At 40.5% G+C, this 12,132-nt stretch overlaps 1 protein-coding gene across 1 annotated transcript; it reads right to left on the bottom strand.

Moving 5' to 3' along the window:
- Positions 1–3,944: 3,944 nt before the first annotated feature.
- Positions 3,945–4,877, bottom strand: LOC307137095 (olfactory receptor 4S1-like; the record flags this gene model as incomplete). Its single annotated transcript, XM_079834574.1, has 1 exon — positions 3,945–4,877. The coding sequence occupies one exon, from the start codon at positions 4,875–4,877 to the stop codon at positions 3,945–3,947; it is 933 nt and encodes a 310-aa protein (XP_079690700.1).
- Positions 4,878–12,132: the final 7,255 nt, after the last annotated feature.

The raw sequence follows: 12,132 nt of genomic DNA on the forward strand, positions 1-12,132 counted from the left end.
GAGCAATTACTACCGCCATTACGTTCCAGCACCCCTTTTATACTTCCGGGTATGCCGTCACGATGACGTCATCACGCACGCCAATCGGATTGGCCTAGTTGGCATTCTGGTTTCAGATTCGCTGATGCTAAGGGAGCATCCCCAAAGCGTCGTCCCGATGCAGTGCTCGTTCCCCTTCTCAGGGAACAAGGGTTATATACATTACCCGAGCAGTTTTCTTTAAAGGTCCCATGGCATGGCATTTTTCTATTATTTTATAGTGTTTCCTGAGGTGTACTTATATTGTTAGTATGATTTTTACATCATAAAATGTCATAATTTAGAAATAAAAGGCATTTGGTCTATACTGCTGTTTGCCCTGTGGCTGAATGCCCTGTTTCAAGAGGCGTGTCTGCTGTGAGACTTCAGTAAAAACGCCCACTGTTGTGATTGGCTGACATCTTTGCATTTGAAATGAGCGGAGGGGGCGTGGTTTAACGAGGTCTACGACGCACGAGCTGCTGCCAGAGAGACGGATGGACCTGAGTTCACTTCTCATCAGTTCTCTAAGCATGTCTCAGTTCGGGGTGAACTGTTGTAGTTACTAGAATATACTTCAGGTTATTAGTTATTTCTAGTAGGAGGGGCTGTCACTCATGTCAGAAAGTTAGTAACTTAAATTATGGATCAGCGCTGACTCGAGACGCGAACCGTTTAGAACGATTCAGTCCGATTTGGTGAACTGGTTCGGTTCACTAAAAAGAACCGATTCAAAAGAATGATTCGTTCGCGAACCGGACATCACGGAGACGGAGCGATTGCTAATAAAGTTATTTATAGTAACTACTGAGTTGTGAGAGCGCTGTCTGTCAGCGCGAGTTTATTGTGTTTGTATCTGAGAGTTCTGAATAAACACGAGTCCCAGTCACGCCGAGTCCGTCTTCATCATTATTCTACCAACTTTTGTAACACATGCAATGTACCATTACAGCGAGATGAAAGAGTTAGTAAGTTTGATTAAAGCATTATTTCTAGATATGTTTCAATCATATGAAAAGCGTCAGTGACGCGCATTGAGTAACTTACACAGCGCAAACAAAGACACAACAGCAATAATCGAATGTAATCCAGTTTATTGTGGGGAAAGCTGGCTAGCCTAAGTGAACCTTTAAGTGAACATAACATTATACTTATAGTTTACTATTTATATAGTATTTTTGCACTTTCAGTATACTGTGTTCAAATGTAGATATAATTTTTTTTTATACGTGAAATACCTTTAACGTTACTTTAATATTTTAAAAACATTTTAGTATAGCTTCATGCATCCTTTTTTATCAACACTTGGTGAGTTTCATAAAGAAAGGCAACATTTTAAACAAAAAGTGGAGAAAATCAAATTTTTGTCAAAATGATCAGTTCTAGAATGATGACCAGAACACAGATGGAGTAGATTGAGTCCATCAACCCTAAGCTTCACAGTCATTTCCTCTTCATGGGTTCATCATTTCATTCGGTAACATTAGGCAGTTTTGATTTACATGCTGTTTAATGTTTGATGATTGCATTATTTTATATTTGGCTGAGCAATCTTCTATCACTTGTTTCAGCTTCTTCTTCTCCTGTATTTTGATCCTGAGATTCTGTACTAGAAGATGTATCATATCGCCCCCATAATCTGGAGATGGTGGTCTAGTGGGTTAAACCACTGAACTGATACGCAGAATATGTATCCCTTGGGGCCCCTGGGACTTGATCCCAGCAGTCGCCACCAGTGTGTCCTTGAGCAAGGCACTTTACTCCACGTTGCTCCAGGGGGGTTGTCCCTGTAATATGACTTTGGATAAAAAAGTCTGCCAAATGCATAAATGTAAAATGTAAATGTAAATAACAGTAAAAACATGGACAGCTGGAAAATTCAGTCAATGGTGGGGAAAGAGTAAAGTAGATTTGAAGTAAATCCCTATGCACAGTACCAGTTGACTAGCCAGTGTTGGGAAGGTTACTTTGGAAATGTAATTGGTTACAGATTACAAGTTACCCTATTTAAAATGTAATAAGTAGTGTAACTATTTCATTACTTTATTAAAGTAATGTTACTTATCACATTTGATAACTTTTTGATTACTTTTCTATTTTCTAGCACTGGAACACATTTTTTCTCACTCGCCATGGTGGCAACTCTCAGGTTTTAGCCTAAAGCTTTCAGCGGCAATGTGGATTGATGTGCAATGCGCTGCAAATTCAAACAAGAGAGCCAATCAAAAGTAAGCTTTACTAAGGCCTTTAAATGGCAAGATGAATCATGCACACCAAAAAATATATACTTAGACCTTTCTGTCAGTATAAGTCAAGTATACTTAAGTGCAATTTTAAGTATATTTCTGAGAAGAACATTAAGTATATTTCTGAGAAGTATTTAAAAAGTAGACTGAAAGTATACTTTCTTATTTTTTTTGGTTTAAAAGAAGTATACTAATAGAACACTTGAATACACTTCTTTTTCGTAAGGGTAGGGGTCTTATGGGTCACTTATTCCAGACAGGAATGTTGTTCCAGGCTCAACACATTATGTTGACCCAGGAACTCGTCTAACTTGGGCAAAATCAGGAAGTGCTGCACAGTGCACATGACTAAATAAAAATGTCGCCATTAGCAGTAACTGGCATTTACATTTAAGCATTTGGCAGACTCCCATAGTAACTTTTGTTGCATTCCAGGTAAACATTTAATCAGTTCATGCATTCCATGCTGGGAATCGAACACATGACTTATTGTTTTGTGGTTTGTGTATGTGTGAGTCTCTTTAAATCACTATGTACGGCATCAAATGAAGAGATAGGATGTATTGCAGTACATAGCTTATGACACAAGTTTTACCTCTGTGGAAATATAAAAAGTTTATATACAGTCATACATTTATCTAGCAAAAGTTATTTTCTTTTATTGACATAACTCAAACATTTTGGAACACATTCAAGACACATAATATTATATTACATAATATTTATAAATATAACCGATTTGATTTGACTGCACTCACAGATGAGAACTTGAACTGAAAGTAAATGAAGACCAAGATGGAAACAACAAACTTGAATATGCAAGGAATTCACTGCCAAAAGTTTGACAAACTCCTCTTTTTGTTTATCTCACCGTTTTAAGACACTATTGAGGGGCTAAAATAGGCTTAGAGGACAATAAAGAGATGATGCAAATACCTCTCCTAGACTCAGAGGTCATTAACAATCTGAGTTGGATAATTGTCCCCTGAGACATATCTCTGTGTGGCTGTTCAATGTGATGTCCAGTATTTTTTGATATTATCATTTTAAAATGTAAATATATTTGTAGGCTATAACATTATGTAGAATGACTCATATTCATGTTTATAGAGTAGTTAAAAAGACTAAATAATTAGGATGTCTAAGGCCCTGTAAAGAACTGTAAGCAACATAACTTTGTATCATAGCTATGTATGATATGTATCACAACTATGTATCACAACTAAATAAAAAAAAAATATTGAAAAAGAAAGAAGAAAAAAAAACAATAGGAGAATAAAGAAAAGTGCAATAAGTTTGCCTAGAGGCCAAGGTAATTAATCTTAAATTCATTTAATATAATTGAATATATATCACAATATCATCTTTAGGATATGATGGATGATAACCTAAATTGCATTCCCTCAAGCAATCAGGTTTTATGCACAAGTTCAATGAATGACATGACACATGAAGCTTTGCTTTGTTTACATAATTATCAACTGATCGATGATGCTTAACAGAGAAAACATATCACTGAAAATGAACTGAGCATATTTCAGAGTGATGGAAATTGTAACTAACACTTTAGCGTACGTTTTTCAGCATAGTGAAATGAGATAAGCATTAATGCTTTAGTCAAGGGTTCATTAGACTATATTTTGTTGAGATAATACAATACAGTAAACGGAAAACAGCACTTTATCTAGATATTTTTAAGACATTTATGCATGATTTCAAGACTCTGTTGCGGACTTCTTTGAGATTTAAGCCATAGATTAAAGGATTGAAAAGAGGCGGCACAATAATTATTTCTAAAGCCAAAAAATTACGCAGGTCATCTGGGAAATTGGTTGAGCCATATCTGTTGTACATTGTGTCAAAAAGTATTGCAACACTGAAATTTACTAATGAAAGTATATGAGGCACACATGTCTGCCAAAATTTCTTTCTGCACTCTAATGATGCTTTACATGCAATGACAAGCTTTATATAGGATACAATAATTACAGCAAAAATGCAACAATAAAATGAAATGCTTATTAGTCCATAAACGTTATTGGTGACAGTTGATTCACATGAGAGCTTTACCATTGACCAGTTGTCACAGTACAATTTATCAATGTGATTTTTACATAATACTAGCTTATTTGATAGGAGCAGGGCAATGAGTGTTGAAATTAATGGTATAGTCCAACAGAAGAAAAGTAACATGACACAAGAAAATGTGTTCATCTTTGAGTGATAGTCTAAAGGTCGACATATGGCCACATGTCTGTCATAAGCCATCACTGCTAATGTAGAATATTCACATTTAACTGAACTGTATATAACAAAAGATTGAAATGCACACATGTAAGAAGGAATTACATATGAATCCAGTATTAAATCATGTAGGAATTTAGGATAAAATCCAGTGGCTCCATATATTCCATTTAAACACAGATTACACAAGAAAATGTACATTGGTTCATGAAGGGCTCGCTCCAAGACAATAACCACACAAAGGCAAATGTTCAAAAACAATATTAGACAATAAAGAAAGAACATGCATGTGAAATATATATGTCTGTATGATTTAGAGCCTTTTGGTTCCATCAGGGTGTAGGTTACAAAATCAGTTATATTATCCATTATCTCCATTATCTTACCACAAAGTAAATTTGTCCCTTTACAAAATGAATTGACATTTAATTATATATAACCACTAATATATTACAATTACAAATAACAATTATATCTCAAATAACTTAATGTTCATCAAGCCTAGATAATATAACACAAAGCTGCTAATACTAGTCAACTATTACCACAGAGCCATCATCTTCCATGTTCACAACCATGAAGAAGCTCTGAAGACAACTGACATGCTTATAAATGCCATTTTTAGCCTCTAAATTAGCATATTCACGAGTATATTCACCTCTGGGATTAGTGTATAAACTGTTTGTCATAAAGATGTGATTTTCATTATAATTTAGTATTTTTTAATTTCTTACTGTATACAATATATATTTCCATTAAGTGATATTGATTATTATTCTTATTATTAGTAGAATATTTAATTTAATACATTTTAATTATGATTAATTATAAAATGTTATTATATTTAGCATTAATTATATTATATAATTAATGTTAATTATATTAACTCATGTTGTTCCCAACCCATAAAGCCCAAATTAGACATCAGTTTTGACGCAAACGCTGAGAAGGCCCTGATAAATGTAAAATGAAATCGAAGATTAACTGGTGTGACGTCATTTCGAACAATATCAGGCCAAACCGCACTCGGTTACTAACGTAACCTCGGTTCCCTTAGATACGGAACGAGTACTGTGTGGTTCGTCTTATTAAGCTTAATAAGACAAGACGCCACAGGGAAAACTTGCAGGTCGATTGGTTCGTAAAGTAAAAAAAAAACGAACCAATGACGGCGCAGTGTGCACGAGCCAATGGTGAGCGAGCTCGCTCGAGCCCTCCAAAAGGGACGGGGTCTCTGGCTATATAAGGGCCCGTTTCACCATGGCAAATCGATTGGATTCGACTGAAGCAACGCATGAGGCATCTCGATCGTAGCATGGCAAATTACGCAGTACTCGTTCCGTATCTAAGGGAACCGAGGTTACGTTAGTAACCGAGTACGTTCCCTTTTGATACTACACGAGTACTGCGCCATTCGTCTTATTAAGCTTAATAAGACAAGGTGCTACGGGGATAATACAATCACACAGTGCTATGTAAGGGGACGACTAATAAAAGTGTGGAGCACTTAAAAAAGGGCTCAAACAGACATTCAAGAGATATAAGGTCATCCACCAGAACCCCATTACTAGGGCCTCAAGGGGCCTAGTTTATGATATATATGGGGCAAACAGTAGTTACTCCCAGTAAGTCGGGGATATAACAAAAAAGCATGTGAGTGCAGTAGGTTTATGCAGAAAGGACCTGCGATTGAAGTGCAGGGACCTCTAGATTGTAAAAGGCCATGCATCTCGTGGAGTGTGCTCTCACTCCCAAGGGACATTGAAGGCCCAAGGAGGAGTAAGCGAGAGCTATGGCTCTACTATCCATCTAGATAGTCTGGGCTTTGTGACTGGAAGACCTTTTGTGCGGCCACCAAAGCAGACAAAGAGCTGTTCCGCCTAACGAAAGGAGGCGAAGCGGTCAATGTACATCCTCAGGGCTCTGACAGGACAGAGAAGGTTCAACTCTTACTCATCCTGAGAAGGAAGAAGGGAAGAGAGAACTACCATCTGCACTCTAAAAGTGGTAAATAGAACTTTTGGGACGTATCCATGTCTAGGTTTCAGGATGACTTTAGAGTCGTTGGACTCAAAATCAAGACACAAGGGGCTCAACGAGAGTGCATGCAAATCTCCCACACGCTTAACCGATGCTAGACCTAGCAGCAAGGCGGTTTTTAGCGACAGGGGTCGAAGGTCAGCAGTCTGGATTGGTTCAAATGGAGGGCTTTTAAGGCCCCTAAGAACCACAGAAAGGTCCCAAGTAGGGACCGTGAGGCGACGAGGAGGGTTTAGCTTCCTGGAGCCCTTAAGGAAGCGAACAACAAGGTCTTTTTTTCCCTATAGACTGCCCTGCTATAGGAGTGTATGAAGCTGCTATAGCCGCAACATAGACTTTAAGAGTAGAGGGGGAACGGCCTCCATCAATTTAGTCTTGAAGAAATTACAATATCTGAGATATGTCACAAGTTAGAGGGACGTCACCACAGGTTTTACACCAGGAGGCAAAGACGGCCCATTTTAAGGCATAGAGACGTCTTGTAGACGGAGCTCTGGTCTGAGAGATAGTCTTTAGGATATTCTCAGGGAGGTTTAAGGGCTCCCCTTGAGAAACCACACATGAAGGTCCCACAGCTCGTTGTCTTGATAAAGGAGGAGGCTGGGCCAATCGTGGGTCAGCGCATCCCTGTCTTTTGAGAAAAATATTGGGCAGTGATGATTGTCTTCTGAGGCAAAGAGATCGACCTCTGCCTTCCCGAAAACGTCCCAAATTCTCTGAACCGAGCGGGGGTGGAGGGACCATTCCGAGAAGGGAAGGTTTCTCCGCCCCTATGTTCAGTACACCATGTATGTGCGCTGCTCTCAGAGAGAGTCCACTCTAGGATGGTTTTTGCTTGAGTGAAGAGGGGTTTTGATGAGCGGCCGCCCTGATGATTTATGAAGGACATCGCCGTCATGTTGTCTGATATTACCAAGACGTGGTTTCCCACCAGAAGAGGGAGGAAGACCTGGAGGGCTCAATATACCGCCATCATTTCTAGGCAGTTGATATGTAGCTCGCTTTCCAGGTTGTTCCAAGCCCCGAAGGCTGGGCAGTTGTCACACAGAGCTCCCCAACCATCTTGGAGTCATCTGTGAAGAGAACTTTCCTCTTGTCCATAGCTCCTACTGCCATGCCTTGGGTTCCAACAAGGGTTCGTCCAAGGGGCCAGGGCTGTGACACAAGCCTGGTTCACCTTGAGCAAGCAACGGCCATGTTGCCAGGCTGAGGGCGGGACCCACGGTTTCAGCCAGAACTGCAGAGGGCACATATGAAGCAGCCCCATCAGCAGAGCGATAGGTGCTAAGCTCATTAAGCTGAGCATTTTCTGAAACTTTCTGAGCGGCAGAAAAACGCTGGGCGTAAATGTTTGCGCGAGCTGCTGAATGGCCAGAGCACGCTCTGGAGGTACTGTGGCCCTCAAGAGGGTTGAGTCTTAATTATCCTCAGGAACGATACATGTTGGCTGGGGTATAATGAGCTCTTTGCAAAATTGACCCTGAGACCCAAGCACTCTAAGTGGTTGAGGATAACGGATCTGTGGAATATTAGTTCCACCTCCGACTGGGCCAGAATGAGCCAGTCGTCAAGGTGATTCAGAATGCGCACACCCATCTGTCTCAGAGGGGAGAGAGCCGCATCCATGCACTTCGTGAAAGTGTGGGGGGCCAGGGACAGGCCAAACGGTAGAACCGTATATTGATATGCCACTCCCTTGAAGGCGAATCTCAAAAACTACCTGTGATGGGGGGCTATCTGGATGTGAAAGTAAGCATCTTTCAGATCCAGGGTAAAGAACCAGTCTCCCGGGTGTACGGGAAGATCTGTTTTAGAGTGATCATTCTGAACGAGCGCTTTATCAGGACCTTGCTCAGATGTCTGAGATCAAGGATGGGTCTGAGACCGCCATCCTTCTTGGGGATGAGGAAGCACCTGCTGTAAAAGCCTGACTCGCTCAATGCTGGAGGAACCACTTCTATGGCTCCTTTCACCAGCATGATGTTTACCTTGGAACGTAGGTCATGTGCATCCTTGCTTTCTACAAGTCTTTGAGCGAATTGGAGAACATAACCTTGTTTTATTATGTTCAGAACCCAGGCTGACACTCCGGGGATGGCCTGTCAGGCCTCGGCCTGTGAGGCAAGGGGCTGAATTGGAACTGGCACTAAGTCACTGTGAGGGACTGTGGTGCATGTAAGTGGTGGAAGAGGAAATTTGCTCTCTTTTTGAGTATGTTTGATTTTTATTTCCGCTATAACAGTGGTTCCCAACCAGGGCATATGAACAGGCTCTGTGCGGGTAACAAACACTCTTTCTTGAACACCCGGAAATGAACGGGGTGGCAGGAAACTAGGCGAGGCATTTTGGAGGGTGGTCCGGCCGCAGTAGGACTGAAACTCCTCCTTTTCCTTTCTCGGCCATCAGGCTGGCTTCTGGGCTGCAGGGTCCAACACTATCTTGGGTCGGGGGCCCTGTCGTACCGGAGGGGGTGGCGCCTAGCAGAGCGTGAGCGCCATCTGTGCTCGGAGCTCAGAGCTGGCTTAGTGGCTGGCGACTTATCCCTTGGCATCTGCTGCTGAGCTCGTGCTGATTTCGGGCAGCTCAGGGCAGAGGAAGTGGAGCATTTGGGCAAAAAGTGCTGCATAGCCTGGGATGACTTTTGCAGTAAAGCGCTCGATGAAGCCATCAACAGGAGGAGACTGGCGAGTAGGGTTGGGTACCGAAATCCGGTTCCAATATGGCACCGGTACTTATATAACCGGTATGTACCGGACCGAATCAGAACGCAGATTTCGGTTCCTCATTTCGGTGCCAAAATTCAAACGTGCTTTCGCGTGCTTTGGCTGCACCGAGCCAGAGACAGACACTCAGCGCTGGTCACATCACAACTCATGACAACTATTCAGTGTTTTCAACCACATCATGTTTATTCCAGGTTTCAGACATTTAAATGCTCATAAGTAGGCTACTAGCAACAAAACATCCACTGATGTCTATGAAAGCGGCAATGACAATCCTTTCAGACGGTTATAATTTGACTAACGTTACATGTTTTATTCACATCAGATACATACATGCACATTATATAGTAACTATATAGTTTACTCTATTCTTTTTCCAGTTCACTGGTCACTTACTTTCATGTATTTCGTGAGATGAGAATTAACTCAAGTGTTGTAAATCCGACAGATCCGATTCTGAGGCATAAACTAACATGGCGCCGCCCATTGCGCTTTATAGATCAACTAACACACATTCACTCACACATTTGAACATCAGATAGTTTGTGACACAGTTAAGAAGTTTGTGAATATTTTGAATAAAAAGAAAAAGCTAAATAAACCCGATACAGCTGAGCCGTCAGCGCTATGGCGGCTGCTGTGTGTCATGTGAGAAACATGACGCGTCGCCATGGAAACAATAAGGCGATGCGTTCTAAAATATTTAGTCAGAGAATATGATCATATTTCAAAATAAAGCTGAAGCTCGAAGCTGGTTTGTAGCAGAGCAAGAACACAGACGACCGCTGTTATTACTGTAACTGTTATTTAGAGTTATATTAGGCTTGTTGTAGTTGGGTTAGGTGGCTTAGGTTTTACTGTGAATTTGTAAATAAGTAAATTATAATTTGTAAATAAGTAAATTGTGTTTTGTATTTATTTATATTCATACATTTAAGTATACATTAAACTTTTAATAAATGGTTCAATTTAAATAAAAAATAAATAAATAAATAAAAAGCCATTTAATGTCGTCCACCTCGTTTTGTGGCCTTTTTTTTTTTTTTAAGTATCGGTTCAGGCACCGTTTAGGCACCGGAACCGTGGCAATGGCGGCGGGTGGACACAAGTGTGTGGCCACAGCTTCGTCCAGGGGAGGTAACTTCTCATAGCCCTTCTGTCCGGTACTGTCAACCGAAGTGAGAGTGTGAGAGGCAGAAGAATGAAGGCAGTAGGGAGCACGGCATGACTTTGTCAGCTCGTCGTGCATTTCTGGAAAGAAGGGCACTGACCACTGAGAGAGTACTTGACGAGGTCCAGGCAGGAACCACTCCAAGCGGCTGCGCGTGGGTTCCTCAGGAGCAGACCACTCCAATTCGAGCTGTTCGCTTTTGACAGCACGCGATAGAGCTCTGAGTTGCTAGAAGTCTTGGTGTCAATCAGCTCCAAAGACAGCAAGGGGGCCGGGTCATGCTGCGAGCCTGACCACTCCTCGTCCTCCGAAGCAGCCAAGGACATGCTGTCGTCCTGCGAAGAGAAGTTATCTGTGTCGCTGAAGGAGAATGAACAGATTTGCCATGGTGAAATCCTTTTGGGAAGAAATTGGTTGACTTGGAAATTGATTCATAGTCTGTAAAAGCTTTTCCTGCACAGCTCGATTGAGCGAATGATAGTTTTTTGTTTTTTGCCTGTTTGTTGTTGAGATTCACTGATTCTTAATGTCTGTGAGTAAATCTCACAGGAGGTCAAAGTGCTTAGTGTACGATCTGTTTTAAACCTTATTCAGCTTTTCTGATTTAACCCTGCTGGATCTTTTCTAGAATCCCAATAAAACAAAGTTAATAGTATATTGGTCATATTAAACTCAGTCATAAAATCTGTGAATTAAGTCACTACACAATGATTATATTCGTATCATCGAGCAGCCGACAGCATCTGATGGTGTTTTCTCTTGCTTTTTTTTTGCCATAGCAAACTCAGTTACAGCAGCCAGAGAAACACTAACATTAAAAAGTCATCAAACTGCCCAACTAAAGAAAACTCTGATCACCATGATGGGGACATACATTTTTTTTTTTAATTTTCAACACAAAATAAAACCGGTATAAAAACTGTATAAAAATCTGAACAAAAGATCTTAAATTGGGAGACATGACCTTACTCAGTTAATTGAGTTAAGTGACCTACTTTGTTCAAAAGTTGAGTAAACTCAAAAAAACTGTGCAGCAAGTTGCCTTACAATTTTAAGTTATGTTAACTTTTCTTTTTTTACAGTGTAGATGCTGTCACCAATGGTTGCCAGATACACACGAAGAAGATGAAGATCAGGTATTACGTCTTTTATAATACATTTGGAAGGTAATACAAACAAGATAAGCAAATGAAACCAACTGCTATGCGTAAACGTGACCAGACAAATGAGGGTAAAATGACAATGAAATGAAAATGAAACTAAGATCAAAATAACTGAATGTTCGTGACATAACGCCCCCTCCCAGAAAGCACAACCTCGAGCCGTAACAAAAACAAACAAACAAACAAACAAACAAACAAACAAACAAACAAACAAACAAACAGATGAGCGAGGGAGTAAGGGTGGGGGCTTTGGAGAAGGTTGAGGAGTTGGCTAATGGCTGGTGACAAGGAGCAGGCGAAGGCCTTGCAAAAACAGGCAAATAGAGCTGCGGTGATGATCGTCCGAGGTGTAACCACACTGTAAAAAACCCAACTTGAAAAAGTTGAAATGACTGATTTTGTTGTGTTGGTTCAGCAAAAATCTATGAAAAAGTCAGCACAACTACATTTAATTCATGTAGTCAACCTAACCCAAGATATTTTTTATAAACTTAAAAATATGAGTTCTGTGAACAATGCTTTGCAAG

The sequence above is a fragment of the Gobio gobio genome (assembly GCF_949357685.1).
Source record: "Gobio gobio genome assembly, chromosome: 14".
Classification (NCBI taxonomy): Eukaryota; Metazoa; Chordata; class Actinopteri; order Cypriniformes; family Gobionidae; genus Gobio; species Gobio gobio.